The sequence below is a fragment of the Betta splendens genome, chromosome 4 (assembly GCF_900634795.4).
Source record: "Betta splendens chromosome 4, fBetSpl5.4, whole genome shotgun sequence".
Taxonomy (NCBI): domain Eukaryota; kingdom Metazoa; phylum Chordata; class Actinopteri; order Anabantiformes; family Osphronemidae; genus Betta; species Betta splendens.
This window is the reverse complement of record NC_040884.2, coordinates 15138537-15162956: the sequence shown is the minus strand read 5'-3', so window position 1 is coordinate 15162956 and position 24420 is coordinate 15138537. Positions and strand designations below refer to the sequence as shown.

General features: G+C 45.9%; 3 protein-coding genes and 1 long non-coding RNA gene across 8 annotated transcripts; 3 read left to right on the top strand and 1 right to left on the bottom strand.

Annotated features, from left to right (window-relative positions):
• Window positions 1–508: 508 nt before the first annotated feature.
• On the top strand, window positions 509–9823 carry tnfrsf11a (tumor necrosis factor receptor superfamily, member 11a, NFKB activator). 2 transcript variants are annotated; one of them, XM_029148624.3, is made up of 10 exons: window positions 509–910; window positions 3754–3832; window positions 4130–4255; window positions 4343–4489; window positions 4570–4654; window positions 4880–4956; window positions 5043–5150; window positions 5295–5344; window positions 5558–6359; window positions 8375–9823. In XM_029148624.3, the coding sequence occupies exons 1-10, from the start codon at window positions 836–838 to the stop codon at window positions 8656–8658; spliced, it is 1833 nt and encodes a 610-aa protein (XP_029004457.1). In that variant the 5' UTR covers window positions 509–835; the 3' UTR covers window positions 8659–9823. The 2 variants fall into 2 exon arrangements, with proteins under 2 accessions (XP_029004457.1, XP_040926453.1); XM_041070519.2 differs by lacking the exon at window positions 509–910 and adding an exon at window positions 2890–3674.
• On the bottom strand, window positions 8475–11713 carry LOC121202191 (uncharacterized). Its single transcript, XR_005897608.2, has 3 exons — window positions 11574–11713; window positions 10741–10813; window positions 8475–8613 (listed from the first exon to the last, which is right to left on the bottom strand). It is a non-coding gene; the product is annotated as an uncharacterized LOC121202191 (long non-coding RNA).
• Window positions 11034–13404, top strand: si:dkey-73n8.3 (uncharacterized protein LOC100150965 homolog). 2 transcript variants are annotated; one of them, XM_029149446.3, is made up of 7 exons: window positions 11034–11191; window positions 11316–11431; window positions 11642–11797; window positions 11886–11990; window positions 12072–12281; window positions 12512–12704; window positions 12811–13404. In XM_029149446.3, exons 1-7 carry the CDS (start codon window positions 11160–11162, stop codon window positions 12908–12910), a joined length of 912 nt encoding a protein of 303 aa, XP_029005279.1. In that variant the 5' UTR covers window positions 11034–11159; the 3' UTR covers window positions 12911–13404. The 2 variants fall into 2 exon arrangements, with proteins under 2 accessions (XP_029005279.1, XP_055363735.1); XM_055507760.1 differs by having other exon boundaries at window positions 12781–13404.
• Window positions 13405–13673: 269 nt separating this feature from the next.
• On the top strand, window positions 13674–24196 carry nup58 (nucleoporin 58). 3 transcript variants are annotated; one of them, XM_029147503.3, is made up of 15 exons: window positions 13674–14484; window positions 14880–15043; window positions 15149–15181; window positions 15258–15536; window positions 15882–16044; window positions 16164–16229; window positions 16453–16627; window positions 16734–16813; window positions 16909–17027; window positions 17114–17196; window positions 17370–17571; window positions 21901–21984; window positions 22518–22616; window positions 22712–22925; window positions 23291–24196. In XM_029147503.3, the coding sequence occupies exons 1-14, from the start codon at window positions 14405–14407 to the stop codon at window positions 22879–22881; spliced, it is 1797 nt and encodes a 598-aa protein (XP_029003336.1). In that variant the 5' UTR covers window positions 13674–14404; the 3' UTR covers window positions 22882–22925; window positions 23291–24196. The 3 variants fall into 3 exon arrangements, with proteins under 3 accessions (XP_029003336.1, XP_029003334.1, XP_029003337.1); XM_029147501.3 differs by having other exon boundaries at window positions 13675–14484; window positions 22712–24196; XM_029147504.3 differs by lacking the exon at window positions 21901–21984 and having other exon boundaries at window positions 13678–14484; window positions 22712–24196.
• Window positions 24197–24420: the final 224 nt, after the last annotated feature.

The following is a 24420-nucleotide window of genomic DNA, read 5'->3' as shown; positions in this document are numbered from 1 at the left end:
ATGCAAATTGAGAGGGAAACACGTTCTCTCTCTCTCCGTCGCCCTCTCTTTCCCTGGAGCAGGTCGCCGCCGCTTCCTGGTGGCATTCTGCGCTCATCCCAATAAAGCACGTTCGTGAGCATCACTAGTTCCAGGGCCCACGCACCAGGAACTACTGTCCGCTAAGCGCGGCCCACTCGCTTCCATGATGAGCGCCGCATGGAGGAAGTGACATGATTGAAATGACCACATGTTTTGCTTCAGGTGTGTGGGCTCATATCTGGGTCCATCGCGAGTATGACGTCACGCCATGCAGTGACTCCAGTCGGTGGGTGACAGAAAGAGGAACAGAAACACGAGCTCTGCATTAAAAGATGGTCCTCGCAGAAAAATGTAGTAACACTACTCATCCAATCTCTATGTTGCCATGGTAATGGCACAATCAGGGCGCAGTCACTGGTGGGTAAGTACACACATTTAAAAAATCAGTCCGTGCAGGACGGGGGGGAGGAGGGGATTGTCCATTGAAATTACAATGTGGGAGGAGTTCTCGCCCAGTTTTTACAAGCTGTTGCACGCAGCCCTTTTCCACAGCGCGTGGGAGCGGGAAGATGAGATGAGAGGTGAGAGGAGCGGAGCGGTGGGTACGTGAAGCTGCCTGATTGGGAACGGAAGCGCAGGAATGCGCCACGAGACGCCGAGGGGGCTCCGCCACGGGTGCGCGCGCGAGACGGAGTGATTTACCCACGACGACGCCGCGGAGAAGGAGCGTTTGTCGGCATTCAAACAAAAGTCGGTGCCTTAGCTGCGAAGGAGAAGTTCGCCTCAGAAGTGAAGTCCCACCCGGCCGGCGGAGATGAGGCTCAGCCTTACGACTAGTTGGATATTCCGCGGATGGATAACGTGTTTCCTGCTCACCTTTTACGCGCAGGTAAAGAGCGCACCGTGTGACAGTGTCACGTCTCATATTTGTTCTGATGCTACGCTTAATTTGTGCAAAGATTCAACCGGCGGTGACGCAAATCGGCCGGAGTTTGTGGTTTAGGTGCTTCTGGAGATGCGTAACGGTAAATCATTCCATGCGCATCAGGTGATTTCTATGAGCGTAGGGAAAGTTGGAGGAAGAAGTCCAGGCCTGGACTGGAAACAGTTGTGTTTGGGTCGAGTCCACCTCCTCTGATTTAACCGCAAAGAGCCCCGTTGGAAAGTGGAAGCTCGTCTGCCTCCACGTTATTGCGTCCTGGTCCGGTGAGCAGCGTCTGAGGTGCAGCCTCAGTTTATTTCAGGTCAATTTCCCTATTTCTCAAAGGTTATCGAAATGACGTCACGGGTTCCCATACAGTAGCATCCCCTTCTTCCCGACGGTTGCGCTTAACTAGATCCGTGACTGTTTAAATCGTACAGAATGTCTCAGCTGATCTTTAACTTCCACTGTTTAACTTCGAGGGGGAAAAAGTGAATGGCACATGACATGTTGTTGTTTAGTCCGAGCAGCTAACTCTATCCAGGTGGAGCAGTTTATAAGATGTGGCTTTGGTGGTGGGACTGCTGGGCACCAGTGATCTATCACTGCCTGTGTTACTGTAAACCAGCATCGTTATGACTCCGACTGGAACAGAGGCTCCGTCTTCCCTGTTTTTTTTTTTTTTTTTTCGTCTGCGTTGCGACATGCGACCCTTGTAAAGGTGCGCACCGCGTCTCGCCCCGGCTCGGATCCGGAGACGTGACGGCACAGCGGGGGTCCAAGTCGCGCTCCGAGTGCGCAGGCGCGGACACGGTCCCCGACCAACCAGTCGGTCAGCGTGGGGGCGCCCGTCCGTGTTCTCACCGTGGTCTTGCCATCACTGACTCACAGTGTCCCCGAAGAAATCCCCCTTCTTTCTCTTGGTTTTCAACCGCTGCGTACGAGCCATCCCAGCTCCACTTCGAGCCGCCCGTGTGACATTGAGCAACACACGATCATTTCAAGATGTCGAGATCTTGAAAGTCGAGATGTCACGAAGCGGCCGAGCCCTCATTTGCCTGGATTTCTCGCCGACCTGCCTCATCCCGAGGACTCACCACTGACCCCGTTGACCCGCAGCCCGTCGCTCACGGCCGCGTGCGCTTTTAATAACGGTTTAATTGCGCCCTCCATTCATGAGAAATCAGTGTTGTGTTTTTCTTGGCTCGAGCGGCAGCACTTGCCCCAGAGCGCAAACATCAGAGGCTCGGGCTGATGGATGCAACGTGCGGCCTTTTAATGACAATAGAGCCTTGTGTGGAGACAGGAGGCGGAATTTAAACTCTAACGCTTTTTAATGTCCCTCCAACGCGACAGGGTTAAACTTGCTGCTGTGAAGAGACGTTTAGCACAGATTACAGTCACCTGGAGACGTAATCTGTCCTTGCCTAATCTGTGTAATCTCGCCTCTTCAATTCCCCCTTTTGCAGCAGAGCTCCATCGCTATGAATGAGTGGACATGAAGGCGGCCGATCAGACAGCAGGAAACGTGGAATGGCTTCAGAGAGATGGGTTTTTTATGGCTCTCAGGAAAAATAACAGGTGTAGCCGTCGCACAAGGATCCAATTGTTTTACAATCTGCTTTCACAACACCTTATCGGCGCTGCGCGCAGCCCCTGGAGGCTGAAGAGCCGCGGCGCGCTCCTCTTGGCCCGGCGCCAGCGGCTGCAGCGGCCGTTATGCAAATGCCTCCGTGCTGCGCCAGCGGCCGGAGCGGGGAGGAACGAGAGGATCCGTCTAATTATCTGAAGCCCGTAACCTCTCGCCGTGGGAGCCGTTCCCGTCCCCGCCACTCGTGTCTGCTCCCGCACATGGTGCTCATTACGCCTGCGGTCCGAGCTGTGAGCGCCCGCGCATCATTATCCACCCCCCCCCCCCTTCCGTCGGGTTGTAAAACAAAGGCCCGAGTGATGCGCAAAAGGGCTGAGTGGATGTAATTAAACACGCTGGCCGCCTTCGTGTTGTTCTGTTGTTGCCTGAGACCAGACAGGCAGCGAGACTAAACACGGTCTAACGTGGAGGTGTGAGAAAGAGAAGGGGAAGGAACGGCGACGGCCCGGTGTTTTCGGCCCGAACCCATTGTGTTGTGTGTGTGTGTCTTCGTTTTTAGCTGGATGTCATTAAAGACGCGTTTTATTGTTAAAAACAATAGGGGAGTTGACAGAAACAGGAAAAACGCGGATGCACCAAGGTTTTCACTGCAGTAAATCATCCATGTGGAGAGTCCACCGGTGGGAACTATGCAGACTTTTGCAGACGGGCGAATGGTTGATGTGGTCGGAGCAGGAGGACGGAGCTGTCACATTTCACCAAGCTGGACCTCCAGCTTATTTTTTCTCTGTCTATAATTTCGCGGGGAGAGGGGAAAAAAGGGCTGGACTCAGAAGTGCTGAGTGTGAAGAAGGAGGAGGCTGGTCCCGAGTTCAGGCTGCAGTCAGGCCTATAGGTTGTGTTTCTTGCATGTATATATAGTCGCTGCGGCTTTGGCGGCGTTTCTGTCATAACAGTCAGATTCTGTAATTCAGCAGTGTGGCCAGGAGGTCACCAGCACCCTTATTTATGCTGGGTGGAGGGTGTGTGTGTGTGTGTGTGTGTGTGTGTGGTGTTTTTACTAGATGTTCCCAGTTATTGTTCCAAACAGGCCCAGATGTTTCACCGTTCGCCTCCTCGTTCCCTGCAGGAGCTGCGACGGTGAGCGGTTTGTCGGCACTTAATCCAAATGAACAGAGGACTAATATCCTTCTCTGTCTCCTGTCTGTGTTTCTGGCAGGATGCGGCGTCCAGGTCTCTCCAGTGTGATGACAGACATTACCTCAAGAACAACAGGTGCTGTGAGAAGTGCAGACCAGGTACGAACACACACGGCGGGCGTTGTGTCTGTTTTAGTCAGTGGAAGCAAAGCCGAGTAAAAATAGATTTACATTCACAAAGATCCTGAATGAAAAGAGGAAGGATGTTCCCAAAAGCAGAAGATTCTTGCCGCACGCACAATTTCCACTGACATTTGATCCAGCAGCGCGGCAGCTAATCTCCAATTATGCCAACACACTTCTACCTGTATTTGTGCTGCTGGTGGTGGTGATTGCACACAGCTTGTTGAGCCCCTCCCCCCCTCCTCCTCCTCCTCCTCCTCCTCCTCCTCCCAGGCTTCCACGTGCACCGTCACTGCAACGAGTCCCAGCAGACCAGGTGCCTGTCGTGCGGCCGAGGCGAGTACCAGCCGGACTGGACCGAGAGCGCCCACTGCCACCAGCAGAAGTTCTGCGACAGCGGTCGGTACCGGCTCCGGCCCGTAGCTCGCGCCTCGTGCGTGTGACCGCTAACCCCATGCTAACGCTCTCCCCCCGCTGGGCCTGCAGTGAAGGGCTTCATGGAGCGGGTGGACAACCGCCTGGCCGAGGAGCCGTGCCGCTGCCAGCCCCACCTGCAGTGCTCTCCCATCAACTGCGAGTACTGCGAGCAGATCCCGGCCTGCGGCGCCGGGTACGGCCTCGACGTGGACCCCGGTGAGCGCGCGCGCGCCCGTAGAGTGCAGCGCAGTACCGCCCGCTCTGATTATTAACACGCTGCGTGTTTCCACCTCCAGAGTCCAGCACCAGAAGGAAGACGTGCGTCCCGTGTAAGAAAGGCTTCTTCTCCCACGCTGGGGATCAGTGCAAGCAGTGGACCAAGTGAGTGCATTCGCACGCTCGGCCTTTCAGACCGGAATCTTTGGACGTTGGGGGAAAAAGCGGCTGAACCACTAACCAGCTGTTATGACTAATGACTTCCCCCTTTTCCGTGGAACCCTGGACCAGACGGTGGATCTGCGAGGACGGCGATGGGCTTTTTTTTTTTTTTTTTCCTCCTTCTCCATCGCAGGTCTGACCATATTCTCCTTTCGTCTCCTTCTCCAGCTGCAAGGCCGAGGGCCGGAGCGAGACGCAGCCGGGCAGCGCCCAGGCCGACGCCCAGTGCGGGCCGCACGTGTCCGGTAAGACGTGGACGTGACCCGAGCGTGTCGTCGGGCCGTGGCTCCTCCCGTTTCCCCGCGGGCGCGTGACCTTGTCTCTGTTGCAGTGCCGACGCCGTCCTGGGTCATCGTTTCGGTTCTGTCCGTCATCACTGTCCTGTGCCTCCTCATCCTGCTCCTCTTCTGCTTCAAGGACAAGCTGAAGCTGTTGTCGGGTAGGTTCCTGTCCCGTGTCCACCGCCTCCGATCCAGCTCGCGCCTCTCTGCATATCACCCTCGGTCCACTAGAACGCGATCATCAAGTTTCATTTATGACTTTTATTCAGTATGAAGATCCAATGTGATGTTTCCTTGTCTAGTAAATCTGCGCTCCTGTGTTCAGAATCTGAAGAGGACTAGGATTCAGCAGGTAATTTAACATTCAAACAGACAAAACAATTTTTTTGCAAGTGTTACATTTGAATAAACATTACAAACAAATTCTATTTAACACTTGTGTCCAACTAAATCTTATGATGTGTGTGTGTAGGAATACACATTTATTGCTCTTCATACACAACATTTACTAATCCTTTAGCAAATTGTTGGTTGCAATGCGTCTTTCTTTGTTTCTGTGCTCCAGGAGACCCTGACCCCTCTTTACCAGAGCGGAGGTGCCAGGTCGCCGTGCGAGACAACCAAACTCACCTACCAAGCTTCACACGGCTCCTCGGATGAGCCCCCGTGCCCCCCGGGTCCCGCCTCTGATCCGGAAGTCCAGTTCTCGCTGCCCGTCACCGAGACGCAGGACACAGAGGCTCAGAGCAAGGCCCTGATGGTGGATCAGCGGTCTGGAGAACCGGTGGAGGTGTCGGACGACGAGGACGGCGGCGGCGCCTCGCCGCTGCTGGAGGGCTCCTGCGTGTGCGTGGGGCCCTTTTGCGAGCCGCTGGAGGTGGGGGAGAACGAGGACTGCAGCCAGGCGGTGAGCCACGGGACCGCGGGCGCGTGCTCCTGCGGAGGCCTGGACGGAGAGAGGGGCGACGAGGGGCTGAAGAGCGAGACCGCCGCCGCCTCGCTGGCCTCCGCGTCGCCTCCTCTCGGCCACGCGTCCTCCGAGGCTCCTCCATCCAGCCTGCCTGAACACTGCCTGCCGCTGTCGCAGGCTCAGACGACGCCGGAGGCCAGACCCCACCCGGCTGAGCCGCAGTCGCTGGTGAAACGGGGCCGACCGGCGAGCGCAGACTCCTCCGTGACCCCCTGCGTCAGCCCCTCGACGTCCTCCTCGGCCGGAGACCTCTACCTGGACAAGCCGGCCCACGCCTCCGCCCCGGAGGGGGGCCGGGGGCTCCTCTGGGAGGACAAGCTCTCCTCCGGGGAGTCTGAGCTGCAGTGCTCGCCTGAGAGCCTCCACAGTCAGCTGGCTGAGCCAACTCTTACCTCAGGTAGATGGAACTCGCACGTACGGAAGCCTGGTTGTGCCAAAAAAAAAGACAAAATGTGTGCACGGGTCCACTCTTATAAAAGCCTACATCATAAATTAGAGAAAATGAACCATAATGCTCCATAGTGGCTCGTTAACGGAGGCCGTGGGCCCTCAGACATGTTGCCAGGCGGGTTCTGTGTTCATTGTTTGTGGCCGTACCCAGAATGATGATTCGATACCCTGCTGTACATAGCTGTGTTCCCTTCCCGCAGAGTAGGAGGGACTGGCCACCAAGACAAACACAATGTGATGTGCTTCGGTTTTAATGGAAAGTTTTAGCGTCACATCACTGAACTGCATTGTTCTCACAGAGAACCTACACGCTCTGTGGGAACTGTATTTATACGCGAGTGGTTCTGGTCGGTTGTAAAAAGGCAGCATTATCAGAACGGTCTGATTGGGACGGTGGTTAACTCAAGGGGGGGGTATCATTAGCTGAACGCGCTGAACCCAGCTTGTAAAAAAAAACGGGGGAGCAGGCTCCAGCGGAGGAACCGGCTCCAGCGGAGGAATGCGAAGTCTCCGGGAAAAATGTATTATTAAAGCCAGTACTGATAGTTGGACCACACAGAGAGCAGGAATAGGATACGTGCGCGTTCGATGAGCTAGCGAACCACCAGAACCGCACTCCAGCACACAGCGTCGGTGTGAACGATGCCATCTAAGAAGCTCCTGTTTACCCAGAGCTCCATCGGGTTGCGCAAAAGGCGACCGCAGCTTTAATTGAAGCAAGATGTGAGTCGCTTGAGCAATACTTTTATATCCCTGCCCACCCAACAAAAACACACACACACACACACACACACACACACACACACACAGGCGAACGCTTTTGGACTCTCACTGATGACTGGGCACTTTAATTACGCGCTGGCCCACAATGAGCACATTTCCCATCATGAAATAACAACGGTGGTTTAATGGCCCGCAGCAGAGGTCAGAAGTTTCACCTGTTCACCTGGAATATCACTTAAGTAGTTTTGCAGCTATTTGCAACACGATTCCCCTACTTTTAATTCAATTGTGTCTTATTGGGTAATAGAAGTATGGTTTCAAAGACTCTCTGGGAGAATTGTTCATGAATTGCCACGATTGTTGGCGATCCAGAAAAAAAAGCAGCTCGGCATCAAGAAAGGATAAACAGAAAAACTCCAGCAGATTCCACAGAGCTTTGTTTTTAAAGTTGCGGTGAAATTGACATAGTTTTATACGAGACTTCTCAGACTGGTATTCTGGGAAAGGCTCTGAGACGAGGGGGGGGGGGCATTTTCAGCCTTTATCTGTCTTTGCAGCTTTATAAGACTGCGTGTGCCTCTCAGTGTGTGTGAGTGCGTAGGTGTAGGGTCTGCTGCAGCCTGTTTGCCTGCGTTTACTGCTATTATGCGCGTGCATGGACATATGTGTGACCAGATGAGGCATACGCTGAGTCACAGAGGTCGACTGGAACCCAGACGGGCGGTCGGATAAAATGGGAACTGGAGGCTTGACGCGGTGGCGGAGACCTTACAAAAGGAAAAACAACCCAACAATGTATCTTCAAATTCACTCTATCGGCTCGAATCCATAGGTTGAGGCAGGACTCGCGGTCGAAGTGAACTCGGATCAGTAAGTTCATCTTCACGGACACTGGGGTGAAGGTTGGACGCTGTAGGATTTATCGCGCGAAGCCGCAAACTCTCAACGAGTGTCGAGGTTCTCACACTAAAAAAAGAAAAAGACTTGGAACGAACGGTCAGGCATGAAATGATATGATACGGTGATCCATGCACTGTAGCTGTGGCCTGTGGTCGTCCTGCACGCTCATCACGCCCACTGCCCGGTCGTCACAGAGGATTAGCCAAGATGTGGTTCTTCCTTCAATTCTACGTCACAGCAGAAGTTCTGTCTGCCATTACACATTACATTACATTTTTTTCATATTTCTATAATAAGAACCTCTTTTTTTCCCTCACATTTGTCTTTTTTCCCACTCAGGCCAGGTGTCGGGGAACCACAACACCACCTTCATCTCCAGCGGTCAGGTGATGAACTTCAGCGGCGACGTCGTGGTCGTCTACGTCAGCCAGACGTCTGTGGGCGGCGACGGGGCCGCGGCGGGCGACACCTTCGGGAGCCCGGTCCAGGAGGAGGCCAGCGAGACGGCGCCCTTCTTCCAGAGCAGCCTGAGGTCACAGGGGAACCCGGGTCCCCGCAGCGCCTTGCAGGACGAGACACTACCAGTACAAGAAGTGATGGAGAAGCGGCCAGTGAGAAAGTAGAAATACCAGACTGTTGTATTCGTAGTACAGTCGTCGGGCAGGTTTATGAGGGTTGATCATTAGTTTTTTTTATATGTGAAGCCATTGATGGAAATGATGTAATGTTTGGAATGTGATCTAAAATAACTTGTCCCATTTTATATATTAGTCACACCCATCTCAGACATGTCTCAAACATGTCCACCCCTCCCTCCCCCAACCCAGACAATAATAGGGAATTTTGTTGGGAATAGGTTGTGGAAATCAAGATCACACTGGAAGAACATCGTGTTTTTTATGGTTGAATGGAAAATATGTTCTTCCTGATACAGGCTTAATGTTTGACCTCTTCAAGCCTTTCAACATTGGACAGTCCAGGTTAAAGATTTTAAACAATATAGGTTGACACTTGGATGATTTCAACAGGTTTTTTTTACATGAGGAAATATCCACCATGTGGAAATAATAGTGTGTGCTCCCACAAAACCATGCAATAGGAGTCGATGTTTTTATGGGAGGAAATTCAGTTTATTATCTGTCGCTGCAGAATTAAAAGTTTCTAGAAGTATGATGTATGATTTTAAAAAGCATTTCACTGGGTGAAATGTTCTAGTTTCAATTTCTGTGGTTTTCAGAGTCTAACAAAAGCTATTTTACAGTATGAGACAGATTGAACCTAGGTCCGATGCGTGTTTTTTATTCTGTCGCAGGTTTGTTTCTCATCTCATTGCGCCACAGGTGCAGTTTGTGTCTAAGAAGAAAATGCTATGCATTTGTTAAGCTATTTTATTCTAGTGTTTTTGTTTATGTTGTGTCAAGTTTTAAATTCCAAGACCTAATGAAGAAGAGTAAAATGTCGGCCTGTTTATAATGTTCTGTTTTAAAGTAATTTTGCCAACTAGATTGTTTACATAATGTTTAGATTATGGTGTGATCTGTGTTTGTATCTGTCGGAGCGTCAGGGGGACCTTTCCCTCTCATTTGATTAGCGGTGTGGATGTGGTGCTGGAGTGGGCCATAGCTGCCAAAACGCACACTCTCTATGAGTTAAAGGGCTTGCGCAACTACACCCTCATCATATGTACGCAACTTTGCAATAATTATACACATATCAATCAAACTTTGTCAAATGAATGATTGAAGATGTTTTAAATTGAAATTAAATATGTTTTGCATCTAAACCTTTCAGGCATGGCTGTCGTCCTGCATTTCTGTGGCTTCTCTCTGTCAGCTTTTCCACTTTATATATTTATTTATTTTAATTCGGGGATCTTCAAATTACAATGGAGGAGGCATTTATCTTCTCGACATGATCTATAATCTTGGCGGAGCTATGCTAATTACACATGTGGCGAGGCCGCTCCGTCTTTGTTGCTGACGGAGAGACGGACGGACAAGCTGCCTTTCATCAGGCCTGGGGATGGCGAGCAGCTGTGAGGAGGAATTAATGTAGCCGTCAGACCAGCTAGCGTCACAGACAGACCACATAAGAGGAGCTGGCAGCACTTATTTAGACTTGGTTTGGGTCAACAGCGGTATGTTTATATATAGACAGACACACACACACACACATATGTACATGTGTGTATATATACTGTATTTTAATATATATATGTGTATGTGTACATATTGTGTCAGCTCTTTTTTTGATGAGACCTGGTTGTATTTTTTTTTTATCTATTTGTCTTGTCACGTGTGACATTTGCCTGGTGATCTGTCCACGTCGTCCTTTGCTACAGTGCACCCTCTAGCGGTGACTGCTTGTTATGGCACCAAGTCAACCCCTACACATAAACCCACCCTCCACACTTGTACCACGCCAACCCATTAATGCAAACACCTTAAAGCCACACACCTATGTATGTAAAACCCGCCCACACGGTGTGTAGAGGCCCCTAAAGGAGGAGAAACCCTGCGCTGAATGGAGGTTCGCCTTACGCTCAGCACCGCAGCTCTTTGTAGGATCAAATAAACAGTCATTGTCAGCCCGCTCAGTAATTAAAATAACAGCCTGACACGGCTGAAGTGCTCACTGAGACCTTCCTGTGGAAAGCACCAGAAAGTCCAGAGAGTCTTGAAATGCTGAAATTACAGTCGGTTCACCTGTGGATCCGGGTTTTGAATTTCGTCCTGGCCTCCGCCGAGGACCCCAACAGCTACGCCTCATACTGTGCACCTAACAGATAGACAGAAAGACACAACACCAAGCTGTAAAACACAGTGAATGAAATCACAACATCATTTAGCCTGCTGAGTAAATACGGCTCAGTTTGGGAAATATACAAATTATGAAGCAGTTCTAAAATTAAAAAAAGCTCATTTTTAATTAGTTTTACTGAAACGCTGCATGTCATGTGATCAGAAACCATTAAAAATCATCTTAACTGATTAGTACAATTACACACTTAGCACAAAGAGAGGCTTGTATCTAACTGGAACTATAAAGTGTTTGATGATGCCATCCTCGGTTTTTCTGAGTCTTGAGAATAACGCTGGAACAAGGAGACGGTGGCAGCAGCTTTATGTCAAAAGCTGGAGAAATGCAAGGGCTCAGGTAAGAAAGCGCACAACGCATGGTTGGAGGCTATTTATCTTCTGCTCTGTGACGTTCACCTACTTCCTCTACTTTTCTTATCTGTTGCTAGTGTAAATGTACGCTGTCATTCCCACTTCCTCAGGTCTCTGTTTTACCCAAACTGGTCCTCAGATGTGCGTCTTGATGGGAAGACGGCTGTCGTGACGGGGGCCAACACAGGGCTCGGCAAAGAAACCGCTAAGGACTTAGCTGGCAGAGGTGAGCGGACAAGCTCTGCTTCTAAACACGAGCATCAGCTCATTTTAGTCCTAAAAGCTCAGCGTGAAAAAACACGATAAACCAGAATAGAGCTAAAAACATATCAGGCTATAAAGGGCCGTTTGTGGCCGTATCACTTTACCGTGATCGTATTTCACCCTGCATGTGCGCACAAGCACGGTCGCCACTGGGAGGTGTTCCTCTCCTCAGGTGCGCGGGTGATTCTGGCGTGCAGAGACACGGCGCGGGGAGAGGAGGCGGCTCGCCACATTGTGCGGGAGGTGAAAGGAGCCAAAGTGGTCGCCAGGCAACTGGACCTGGCCGACACCAGATCCATCTGCCGGTTCGCCGAGAGCGTCTACAGCAGTGGGTGGCACGTGGTGCATTCTCAGCTATGGGCTTGAATGTTTGGAGGATGCCGCTTTGACTCGGTCACGTCTGCTCTGCCTTGCAGCCGAGAAGGCTCTTCACTACCTGATCAACAATGCGGGTGTGGCTATTTGTCCTTACGCCACCACGGCGGATGGGTTTGAGCTGCAATTTGGAGTCAATCACTTGGGTAGAAGTTGAATTCTGGGTTTGTTTTTGATAAAACACTTTCTCACTTCTGATTCAAACTTCCTTCGCTCGCTTCCTTCAGGCCACTTCTTCCTGACCTTCCTTCTGCTGGACTTGCTGAAGCACTCGGCCCCGTCGCGGGTCATCAACCTGTCGTCATGTAGTCACGCCATGGGCAAAATCCACTTTGACGATCTGAGCGGTGAGAAGCGGTACCACCCGGTCAAGGCCTACGTGCAGAGCAAGCTGGCCAACGTCCTGTTTACCAGAGAGCTGGGGAGGAGGACTAAGGGTAGGGTGTGTTTGTGTGACACTGACAGACGACTAAACTGTGTGTGCCACTCTGTTTTTTGCCATCCTGCATAAAAAATTGATCTGCATTTCCTCCCAGTGTGAGCATCTCATGCTTCAACCACAACTGCCCACGGCAAGAAAAGCATGTTTAGTCACCCAGTGTGATCCTGAAACAATTTCCAGACATCACAGGAGCATCTGATAACAAAGTGACTTCTTTCCCTCTAGGTCTGGGTGTAACTGCTTATGCTGTGGACCCTGGTTTGGTGAATACTAAGATCATAAGGCACATAAAACAGCCTCTGGTGGACATAATCAAGACCTTTAGATTCATGATCAAGACTCCAGCAGAGGGAGCCTACACCACCATCTACTGCACAGTCACTCCTGCAGAGGAGCTCAGCAATGGGGGATTCTACAGGTCAGCAGGAAAGCAATACTCAGATGAGGTCAATCCAAGTCCTCGTGTTGCTCAATCTCACTGTGTATCATTTAAGATGCTGCATGTGTCCTTCCTCTTCTTCCAGAGACTGCGCCCTCGCGACACCTTGCAACGCAGGCCGAGATGAAGGCACTGCCTTAAAGTTGTGGGCTGTGAGCTGCCACCTGCTCGGCATCCACTGGTGATAGACAGACAGGAATATACTCTCCAGCTTGCAACTTAATGGTCACAAAGAAAAGCTAATAAAAACATTTTTAATACGCCAAATGTGTCCAGAGTCTGTTGTCCAGAGATTGGGCTGCGAGGCTCCTGCCTTCAACTCCTGCTCAATCCGCTATGCACCGACCCCCTACTGCTCCTCCTGTGGATGGTGGGTCCACCTGAGGACGGTCCCAAGTTGCTCCTTCGTTCTGTGTCCAGCCGGGTCCCGTGGGAATAGGCCCAGTCATTTCAAAGTAAACTAAAGATGCATTTAACAAAACAACAGCAATTTGGATGACGTAAATGTAGTCAACAGAAATTATTGTATACAAAGGAAAGTTAGCGTAGAGATAGCATGTATTGGAAACAGAAATAGAGATCATATAATCAGTAGAAGATTCTATGATACTGGTTCAAAGGGTACTAAAATAAGTTTGAGCTCCTTGACTCTTTTCCATTAAAACAATAATAAACATCACTTGACTTTTACCTCGATTTTGAGAAACACAAAACATTTTGAAAAAACACAATATGCATATTATTGTCTGTAAATTGACATGGGGTCAGTGCACTTTCTTACAACTTACAAAAATATATATTGTCAACTGCTTCTTCTACTTCTTCTTCTGTCAAAGCACCACCCGTGTGGGACATTAACGCCCCCACAGGTGGAGGTTGGTTTTGATACTCCCAGCCAGTTGAAACTGATGGGCAGCAGCGCAGTGGACAAGGGTGTATATTTATTTATTTAAATGCATATTTTCCTTTAATTCAATAATTTGCTAATAATCGATTTATTTCTTTATTTGGGTTTTGTTTTGTATTTGTTTATGGTTTGTATTTACCAATTGATTAAACATGCATGTGAATTGTGTATGCACTGAATGTAAGTGGAGCTTCTCTGGGGGGCCATGGCTACCCCTGACCACCCCTTGGGGCGCCACTGGGGGATATAGGATACAGAGCAATAATTACGTTTCTAGACAGATTTAGAAAGTAGAATATAAGAAGTGTCATATTTTATTTTGTTTTATTATTTTTTTAATATAGGTTAGGAAAGAAAAGAAATACCGTCGTACTCCAACAGGTAGCGGTAATGCATTGCCGAATTGATTGTCAACCGCCAGTAAAACATGAAGAAGAAGAAGTAACCGATTACCCGAAATGCAATAGGATTAGGGAAATGCCAGGCGGGCAATAGAAAAATCACCAGAGTTTGTCCTTCGCTGTTTACAATGTTTTAACATTCTTATAAACCAAGGTTTATTGCCAAAGCCCGCCGCATATAATTAAACATTTTAGGATTATACGAGAAGAGGCGAAATTGTTTTCCTTTAAGGGAAAGAGACGGTGGAGTTGGTCCTCGCGTGGGCATCTTTCAAAGCTAGCGTGTTAGCTGTAATGCTGCCCTAGGCGCTCACTTTCTCGTGGAATGGGTAGAATCTAAGTAGGTAGTTAGAGTTAAATGTGTGCTAAATATGTCTAGCTTCAACTTTGGATCGGGGACTCTTGGTCCCACCAATACGGGTGGAGGATTCTCATTTGGGGGCGCAACCACGTAAGGACACATTTCAAATAGCCTTCACTTTGCTAACGCTAACTTAGCCACATTTACGCTAACCTGTCATTTGCCGTAAAATTAACTAAGATGGAATTGTAGGTTTCTTTATACGCTTTTGTTGATATTAGCTGTGTTTGCGAAGTAAATCTGATTAACAGCAAAATAGGAAAAATAGGTTAGAACAATTGCTGATTGTTCTGCAAAGGTTTTGTAATAATACCTACTAAGAATGTGTGTCACGGCTGTCACCTCTTGTCTGCAAATGCTTTAATTCAACTGTGAAAGGAAAAGTTGGATGGCCTATCACGTTATTTCAATTATTAAGTGATCTTCCTATTTTCACCTAAATATGTGATTCAAGCATATTAACAACATTTGTTGCTTATAAATAGAGCACCTGCAGCCAATGCTGGTGGCTTCTCTTTCGGAACCGCTCTGGGTACAGCACCTGCCACCCCTGCCTCCACCACTAGTACCACCCCATCTCTTGGACTCGGAGGAACTCTCTTTGGTCAGAAACCTGCTGGAGGTCTCTCTTTTACCACACCAGCCTCAAGTAAGTCTCACATACATAAAAGTCAACTGAAGTCCTGTGAAATTGCAATATCTGCTTGCCGAAGCCACATTCCTTAGCTGATGTATTGTTTTTGTCCCTTTTCAGGTGCTGTTGCACCCACTACTGGCCTTACGTTAGGTATGTTGCAACCTGTCTCTTGTAGTGTAATGTTAATTAAAACTATTGAATGATTTCTATTTGTGCTTTCTTTTAGGTGCCCCAGCCACTAGAGCATCCACCACCGGCTTTAGTTTGGCTTTTAACAAGCCTACTGCCTCCGCAACACCCTTCTCCCTCCCTACTCCTGCTGCCACCTCTTTGCAAGCCCCTGGTGGGACAGGTTTGTCATTCGGCTCTGTCCTAACGTCCACAGCTTCTCAGCAGCCTGCAGGTACAGGCTTTACCCTTGGTCTTGGTGCCACAACAACAACCGCAGCAGCCTCAACAGGCCCATCACTGGCTGGGGGTCTCTTCGCCAGTACCTCTTCTGCAAGTAAGAAAAACAGCCTAACCTTGTTTTTACATAAAGAAAGTGAGTTAGTAAAAGATTAAGGTAAACACATGGTTAAGCACAGATGCTGAGAGTTGAGAGAAGAGTTCAACATGTTTGTTTGGATACAAAGCAAAACATTGAATAAAATACAATACATGTTTTTGTCCAGCAGAGCTATTGTGAAGTTTACATGGGATCATGACATTGAGAACATTTTATGTTTCAAATTACAAAATGTGCTGTGGCTTTAATGAACCTTACCAACTTGATGTTGTCTTGGAGTGTTGGAGAGGTTCCCAGTCCTCAGTGGTGTTCTGCTTTTTTAATTTATCTTTTGTGTTGTAGGTTTAGGTCAGCCCACTCTCGGAGGTGGTGGGCTAACACTCAATTCTCTATTGGCTACCTCCACCACAGGATCGTCAGCCCCTGCGCCAAGTATTGGCCTAGGTGGAGTTGACTTTAGCACTTCTTCTGAAAATAAGAGTGACACATCTGGAGCTAATGCACAGTACGTCTTGCTACTACTTTACTTACTGACATACAGTTGGTTCTTACACAGCTATTGTTTGCCTAATAATGAGGACTGTTAAGTTTGTTGTACTAATCACTCTTTTGTTTCTGACTCAGGGACAGTAAAGCATTAAAGGATGAGAACCTTCCTCCTGTCATTTGTCAGGATGTGGAGAATTTTCAGTAAGTCTGCCTATTTGGTTGTAACAATATATTGTGTCATAGTTAGTTAAGCTCTCACACATTAACCAGAAGTACTGACACTCATTGGTATAATATAAGTTTGGTTGTGCCTTTTGGTATACAACCCTGAATTATATTATTCAGTATAATTATTAATGTATAATATATACATTAATAATATAATTAATGTATATTATTAAATGGTCCTTCCCCTTTTTTGTAGGAAATTTGTAAAGGAGCAGAAGCAGGTTCAAGAGGACATCAGTAGAATGTCATCTAAAGCCATTAGTAAAGTCCAAGATGACATCAAGAGCCTCAAACAGCTTCTTTCTGTCAGTGCCAGTGGTCTGCAGCGCCAAGCTTTGGCTATTGACAAACTAAAACTGGAGACAGCGCAGGTAAAATGTCTGCACACAGATGACAAGTTTTCTGCAGTCATTTAGCAAGATGGATATAATTACAAAGAAAGGTATCTGTAATGTGTTTTTTTTTATGTGGCTTAAGGAGCTGAAAAATGCTGACATAGCCCTTCGTACACAGAAGACTCCACCTGGACTTCAACATGAGAACACTGCTCCCTCAGAGTAACTAAGCTACCGGTAGCATAGTAAAGTTTTAGGTTCTGCTTTATGGGGCCACAAAGATGAAAACATTTGTACTTTTGTTTTCTTCTATACAGTTATTTCCGGATCCTGGTAGAACAGTTTGAGGTGCAGTTGCAGCAGTATCGTCAGCAGATAGAAGAGCTGGAGAACCACCTCACAACACAGAGCAGTGGGTCGCACATCACTCCTCAGGGTAAAATGACTGGTTTTAAATGAGCACTGAGTTCATTTTATTAACTTGTGTTAGTTCATGTGCTCTGCATCTGCTTTTATTACCAGATCTAACCTTAGCCATGCAGAAATTGTATCAGACATTTGTTGCACAGGCTGCCCAGCTCCAGTCCGTTCATGAAAATGTCAAGGTCAGTTCTTTATCTTTGGTCTTTATGCAATATTGTTATGTCATTTTTTAAATGTTAGAATGTATCCAAATTGTTATTCAAATTTCAAAGACATTGTAATCAAACTAGCTTTGTCAATTGTGAGTATTATGTATTTGAAATGTTTTTCTTTTCCTCTCATGCCTTTGTCACAGATCTTGAAACACCAGTACCTTTCTTATCGACGAGCCTTCCTGGAGGACTCCACGGATGTCTTCGAGTCCAAACGCACATCTGGGAGGAAGTGGCAGAGTACACCTCGGGTCACAACTGGGCCTGCCCCCTTCTCCAGTGTGCCCAACGCCGCAGCGGTTGCAATGGCAGCTACGCTGACCCAGCAACAGCAGCCAACTCCAGGTCTGACTGCCTACAAGTTCTAGAAAGTTCGCCTCCTCTTCACCTTGTGTAAGAGAACAAAGGTTCAGAGAGAGGACGAAACATGTATAAAATCTTTGAAAATTACAGGATGTATTTGCTTTAAAGATATGTCACAGAAGGTGGATTAATTAATTAAAAAAAACAAAAAACGGCTTTAAATTGGGCCAAGTTAAGGTCTTTACTTTCTGTAGTGAAAGAAAGAAAATTTAAAAGAGGGAGAAATGGAAAAATCAGATAAACCTCGATAGAAAACCTTTATGCTGCCTTAACATGTTATCCCTGACTTTGTTCAGGAGTTACTTCTCTAATATACCAGAGCGAGGACATTTTTTGCCTCAGTGAAATTACCAGAATCTGTTGGTGCCAAACCCGTACACATCAGAATGTAACCTAAACATCCTCACTGATACCAGTGATTTAGAAAACTATGATTTGACCTAATCTCTCTCGGTATCCTCTTTAATCAGAGGTTGGAGATGTGAGCTTGAATCTTCAAGTTATTTAAATGTTTGTGGGTTGGACTATTACTATCTAGAGGATTAAATGAGCCAACTCGGTGAACATTATGTTATAGGCTTAGAAAGAAAAGCCTGTTATTTAAATATATTTAAAATTTCCCTGAATAATTTGACTGGTTTGGGCGCAAATGTTAAAATGCAACTAGTTCAACATTTAAAAAGTCAATGTAGGGAACTGATGCAGTGTCTCTTGTTCAGGGGATAATGGTTTAAACCCAGACTCACATCTTATAGAAATGTTTCATTTTTAATATATTAAAGGCTTAATTCAGCTTGTAAAACGCCAGACTTACTAATCAAGGAATTCAGTGTATACTATCACTTACAGTTCATGCATTTTTTTGTAGATTAGAATTAATAGGTTTTTCTCTCTACTGGATTAATGTCCAGTGTAAGCAGACAGGTGAAGACTGATACATGCTGCTTGATCGAAGTGCAGTGCCAGGCTGACATTCTCGTACAAAACCACGGTACACTAATGAAAAAAACTGAGCAGACTATACTATATGTCGGCACAAACTTCTGTTAAACATTTTACTACTTAGACGCCTGTAGGAGCAGTGTCCGTTATGGTGGTTGCCACATCTTTGAGGTGTTAGAATTTCAGCCTTTTTTCTGGGCCATTTTTCTGTACTGTTCTGTCTTCGCTGTACATATTAGCATGACTCTGCAGTTTTCATTCTTTTTTAGATAAAGCGTAGTAATGACTTGACTCAAACTAAAGCAATATTTCTAATTGGATAGGCCATAAAGGCAGCCTGTAAACCTCACTGAAACCAGAAGTTAGTTTGGTTTTAAACCTTCTGCTGGTTCCATTTCACAGCAATTTTCAAATCCATGCAAAGTATTGTTTTGATGACTGAGTGGGTAGGGATGGAAATTTAATAAGGAATTTTCTACGTTTTCTATGTGTTTCATAAACACATGGATTACGCTTGGATTATTTTATAGGTTGCCACACTTAATTTAGGTAGCTGGTAAAAGGGCAAAAAAAAAGTTTTGTCTTGCTTTCTATCCCAAATGGTCATTTCCTATTTATTCACTAGAACCCAACGGGTTCTGGTTGTTAGGGTGGCATTGCACTGTTTGAACACATTTCAATTCATAGCTTTGTAATTGTCTTGATCATTAATTTTGGCCTCTTGGTTAGAAGTTGGCTGTTCTTATATGCCAATAATATTTTGTGCTTGTTCTTTAGTATTTGACTCATTTAACTAATGCACCATAATCACAAGTGAATATTTTGGCCTTTTTGTATTTATATATTTATTCTGGTTTATTCGAAGATGACCGATATCAAAGCATGAACAACACTAACCTCCAGTTGGAGACACTGTGTGGTAGTTGGTTGTTTAGCCTGGAGGCTTCTTTAGATTTGTGTCATAGTGGAGTGAAATGAGTGAAAGGTGCCAAGATTCAACACTGAAAATACCCATTCTTAAATAATTGCATAACCTGTAAATTTAAATATAGTTTTTTCCAATACTGCACTTACTAGTTCCTGAAGTAGAAACATTGTTTGACACGTGTCGTTGGTCTAAACCAGCGTGTGGGCGCGTGGTGGACGAACATGGTTCCAAACTGCGGTGCATTCGAGTGATTAGATTGTGTGAGGCCATAGCACTGTTACTTGATTTAAGCTTTCTCACCCAAGGGCTAGTGTCAGCGCAATAGAGCTGGATCACTTCACATGTAGTTTAGTGAAAATGCAGAGGTAAAGTGCTGTTTACACGTTGTAATTTCAGGTATTTCATCCAAGTCGGTGGTTTGTTTATGGACCTTTTTAGTTTCTAAAGATCTTGTGTCTTTTGGGGCCTAATTTTTTTGGCTGTTCCGAAGAGAAGACTGACTTTTGCTGCTCTCACTGGTTCCGAAGAACCAGTAAGATACATTAGTGCCAAACTAAACAGACAAGTGTGATCTGATTGTATTAGCATGCTCTTTCTTGCATGAGGATTTATATGAACAGTGTTGATCTAGAAAGTAGTGAAAGCTAGAGGGGAAACATAGATTAGAAGTGTTAGAGGTGTTTTTTACGGGCTGTCTTTAGGTTCTCCAGCATCATCCGTTATATTGCTGCTAGGTACGTCGGTGCTTGGGGACCCCAACTAACGGGCAACTGAACCTGCTGCATTGGACGTCGGCCTTTGTTAAACAACTGAGTTTCTGCAGGATTAAAGTGTCTCTTTAGGCTGAGCTGGTTGTGCTTAACTGGATGCTTAGCTGTCCAGACATTTCACTGTCAGTGTAGTTGAGCTTTCACAGAAAAATTGTCTTCCAAAGCTATACTCATGATGGCAACTATAAAGTTAGGTGACAATTTGTCTCTGAGCTGTGTTGACTTTGAAGGTGTTAAAAAAAACATTTTTAGCTGCCCTGTCCTCAGCAATGCACTTGTTGATTTCTGTCTTGAAAGCATTTACAACAGTAGGAATGATCCCATTTACCTCTGGCTTTAAAAGGGGGACAACATGAAGGATTTAGCCCCCGATGATGAACATGAACAGAGCTAACTTTTCAACTGGAGTTAATCTAAAACAGTGATTCTGATGCGTGTTTGTGTGTAGTGATTGGCTGCTAGGTTCTTAATCATCACCTTTATACTCTCTATCACACACTTATCTTTTTACTTATCGTTTTCCTTTATAGTATTTTCTCTGACAAGCTACAAAATCTTTAATGTTTATCAAAAAGAATTAGACCATTATTTAAACGATGTTAACCAGGCATCTCACCTAACACACTAAATGCAACAGGAAAGTATTTGTAGCCAGTGTGTAGATTTATCCATGGTGCCACATTTTCTATTTAAAACAACCAGTAACTAAAAATTATCTAATATGTTAGGCCATTATTACAGTATGTCTGACACTGGTGAAATACTTTGTACAAACACAGAGCAGAATTCTCGGCCCCATTTGGAAAGATGACCGGAAACCGCACTGGCTCCACTGTAACCTTGTCATGTGGATATTTTGACCGGTTTAAGCTGAGAGGCAGCCACAGATGCCAAATTGACATGTCATATCTAAATCTCGAGTGCTGTTACTTGTAGATGAGCGTGTTTAAACCTATATAACCAATGCCTGTTGATACCGTATATTTAATATATAATCTGGTGTGCCTTTGAGCTATAATCAATAATTATGTCATGCATTTTCGTTGGTGTATGCTAGTTCATTCACTCTCAAAATATTTAAAAATCTGGAAACTTGTCAAATGCAGTAGCAGTTAGCAATTAACAATCAATTTTGTTCCTAACTGTTTGTGTTTTATGTAAGTGGAATTGCATATAAAATTGACAATAAATCCATTTTTAAACGAAGAAACGTTTGTCCTTGTTTCTTTTCAACTGAAGTTAAGCGATGTAGATTAATTGGATCATTTGCAAAAGTAGGAACAAGACAAAAAGACAAGTTTCTGAGTGAAAGAACTAGCAGCATTTGTCAACTTACTGTACTGTGTAGCTGGAGTGTAATAATTAAAAATGTTGCTGAGCATGTTGGATTCACTTACCATCCACCTTTTCTAGGTAAACATGGCAGAAAATACAGCGCCCCTGTTTATTTATTTGACTGATTCCTTAATTCCTGCGTCACATCCGTTCAATCATTTGGACTCTTGTTTTGTCAAATCAAAACATTCTCTCAGTTGTTTTAACTGAACGGTAAAATCCTGTCATTGTGAGTGTATTTACCAGCCTTTTCTATGAAAGTGCACAAGGAACCAAACCTCTCAAACAGCAGCACGTTCATGTGAGTGAAGCATATGCTTTCTCTCCGTGCCTTAGGGACCCAGGCACCCTTGGGGGCAGGGTTCGGAAACCCTTTTGCCTCAGCAGTGGGCACTAGTCTGGGCTCTTCTACTCTTGGAGGTATTACCTCAGCCTTTATCAATATTTTAATTTTATCGTACCCCTCCCTTTGCACACTATTATGTCTTGATGGCTGTTATATGCTGTGTGTCTGTGAGAGCGGTGCAGTCGATGCTTGGCAGGGTTTTTTTATTCCCTGTGCAAAAATGAAGTGCGTTCATGCCATGAAAAAGTCCCAGCAGACCTTTTATGGCATCATGTTAATCTTTGCACCTTATGATTTGGGTGGTTTAGTGAGGAGCGAAGTACGCCACAATGTGCCATTTGCCTGTGAACGAGTGGTCTGAACGCACACCATGAGCGCGTGTTTGGTCAAATCTCATTTCACATTTCCTCTCTTTATGGCCTTTGCTTTGTGTGGCTTATTTTGTAGTCCTGTCAGAAGCTGAGCTGTATGTAGTTCCCCCTCTGTTCATTACACTGTAGCATTTGTTTTTGCTCACTTTACACCCCTTCATATATTTTGCTACTTCAGACTGTGCATTTTGCCCCAAGTGATGTCTGATGACTGATGTCACCCTTTTCCCCTGTAGGTTTCAGTGGTGGCCCAGGATTTGGTGGGGTTGGGACTGGGGGGTCTTCTTTTGCCTTCTCCTCTGCAGCTAAACCCACGGGAGGCAGTCTAAGTGCAGGTATATACATACTGTTTGGCCCCATCTCTTTTTTTCTTTTCATTTGTTAGTGTTTTTTTCACACCCTGGGTGCTCTTCCTTTTTTCCTTTTCTAGGCTTTGGTAGCAGCAGCAGCTCAGGCTTTAACTTCAGCAACCCTGGCATCAACCCATCAGCTGGCCTGACCTTTGGTGTTTCTAATCCCCCATCTGCAGCCTTTGGCGCTGCAGGACCCCTTCTACAGCTCAAGAAGCCCCCTGCTGGTAATAAAAGGGGCAAGAGATAGAGCCATGCAACGACACAATCTGACCAGCTTGGGGTTTTTAGCCGGTAAGGCCAGGTCTCCCAAAAGCAGATATCAATGCGCCATTTGAGCAACAACACAATCACCCATTTAAAATAATAGGTAAAGACAAAATTTCTGAAATTACTCAAAATTGTGGCTTTTCACACTTTTGTATTATGTCAAAAATTCTCCACTGATGTGAATTCTTGTTCTGGAGCCTATAGCTTATATTTCCTTTCAGAGATAATACAAAAAAGTAGCCCATGTTCATGTTTTTATTTGATCATCTAACCACTGAACTTGTAACACACAGGTCTTACTAAGCAGTATCTGAATCAATATAGAGACAGTGGCACGTATGGATAAACTTGTTTGCGTAATTTGACTTTGGTCATTTGCTCGCCCTCAGAATGTTGCCTGCCTACTGCAACCTGTAGCAATGCCAGCCGCAGACATAGCTGGATCAAGCCTGAAGCGTCTCAGTTATCTGTGAGGATTTGCTTTAGTCCAAATATTGTACAGGACAGACTGTGCTTTCGCGCTTGGCTGGTGCAGTTGGGTCCTTTTTTGTTTTACACTAAAGGCCGGTTGTAGAACTGCACTTCCCTGCTGTTCAAACAAGGAGTTTGACCCAAATCTCGTCCATGAAAGGGTAAGATAAGGTAAAGGGAAAGAGGATTAAGGGGTAATAATTAATAACAGAATTGTCCCCTGTCGACTGATACGAGACAGTTTTACAGGCACAAAAACATGTCCAGGGTGGTTTTTGGGGAAGCACAGTTTTATTTTTCTATCAAGAGAAGGACGTTATAATTGGGTATAAAGGGGGCTAACGCTTTGGGAACTAGTCCACCTAACCGGTGTTGTCTTTGCTAGCCCTAAAGTCCATTTATTAATTACGTTGTAGGTATATTTTGGTTTGCTGTGTCTGTCTTTGTAAGAAGAAAAGACACTGAGCTGTTTGTATTCCATGACTTTCATTGGATTAGAATCTGAAAGGGACTTCACAAGCAGATTCTACCCACTCATGTTATACATGTGCTTGCCAGTGTATGTGGTCGTGAGGATGTGCATGCGTGTCTACTGCACACGTATGAGTTTGCCTCTGGTTTGTCATAGTTGCAGACTTCCTTTTGAGCGTTGGATGTTGATTTTTTGGCCGGAGGGGGGAGGTGGGGTTATGCCTTTTTTGTTCCTTTTTTTTAATTGTCCATGTAAGTCCAGTTACCAAATACTGGTAGTTGTATTCTTGTTTTCTAATCTGCGTAAACTTGTATTTTCAACAAACTGTTTATTAATAAAAACTTCAAACTTATGTTTTGCCTGGTTATGTAGTTATTTCAATAAATGTGTTAACACAGAATGTCATTTGTTGTGGTGTATTTGACTGGATGGCAGCAGTGGTAAGTGCAGTATTTGGCATTTTTTGTACTTGACTAGAACATTTTTCTTTTGACACTTTTAGTGCGCTACAATTAGGTAAATACTTTTACCTTGTTAAATTACATACCTCATTGCTAATTATAATTCTCAATTTTA

Coding starts and splice junctions, on each gene's coding strand:
- tnfrsf11a (XM_041070519.2), top strand. CDS start 3,543: ATGCTGGGTGGAGGGTGTGTGTGTGTGTGTGTGTGTGTGTGTGGTGTT. Junction 3,833..4,129: donor CTGTGAGAAGTGCAGACCAG/GTACGAACACAC, acceptor TCCTCCTCCCAG/GCTTCCACGTGCACCGTCAC. Junction 5,151..5,294: donor CAAGCTGAAGCTGTTGTCGG/GTAGGTTCCTGT, acceptor TTCCTTGTCTAG/TAAATCTGCGCTCCTGTGTT.
- si:dkey-73n8.3 (XM_055507760.1), top strand. CDS start 11,160: ATGTCAAAAGCTGGAGAAATGCAAGGGCTCAG. Junction 11,192..11,315: donor GGAGAAATGCAAGGGCTCAG/GTAAGAAAGCGC, acceptor CCACTTCCTCAG/GTCTCTGTTTTACCCAAACT. Junction 11,432..11,641: donor TAAGGACTTAGCTGGCAGAG/GTGAGCGGACAA, acceptor TCCTCTCCTCAG/GTGCGCGGGTGATTCTGGCG.
- nup58 (XM_029147503.3), top strand. CDS start 14,405: ATGTCTAGCTTCAACTTTGGATCGGGGACTCTTGGTCCCACCAATACG. Junction 15,044..15,148: donor TTTTACCACACCAGCCTCAA/GTAAGTCTCACA, acceptor GTCCCTTTTCAG/GTGCTGTTGCACCCACTACT. Junction 16,814..16,908: donor GAGAACACTGCTCCCTCAGA/GTAACTAAGCTA, acceptor TCTTCTATACAG/TTATTTCCGGATCCTGGTAG.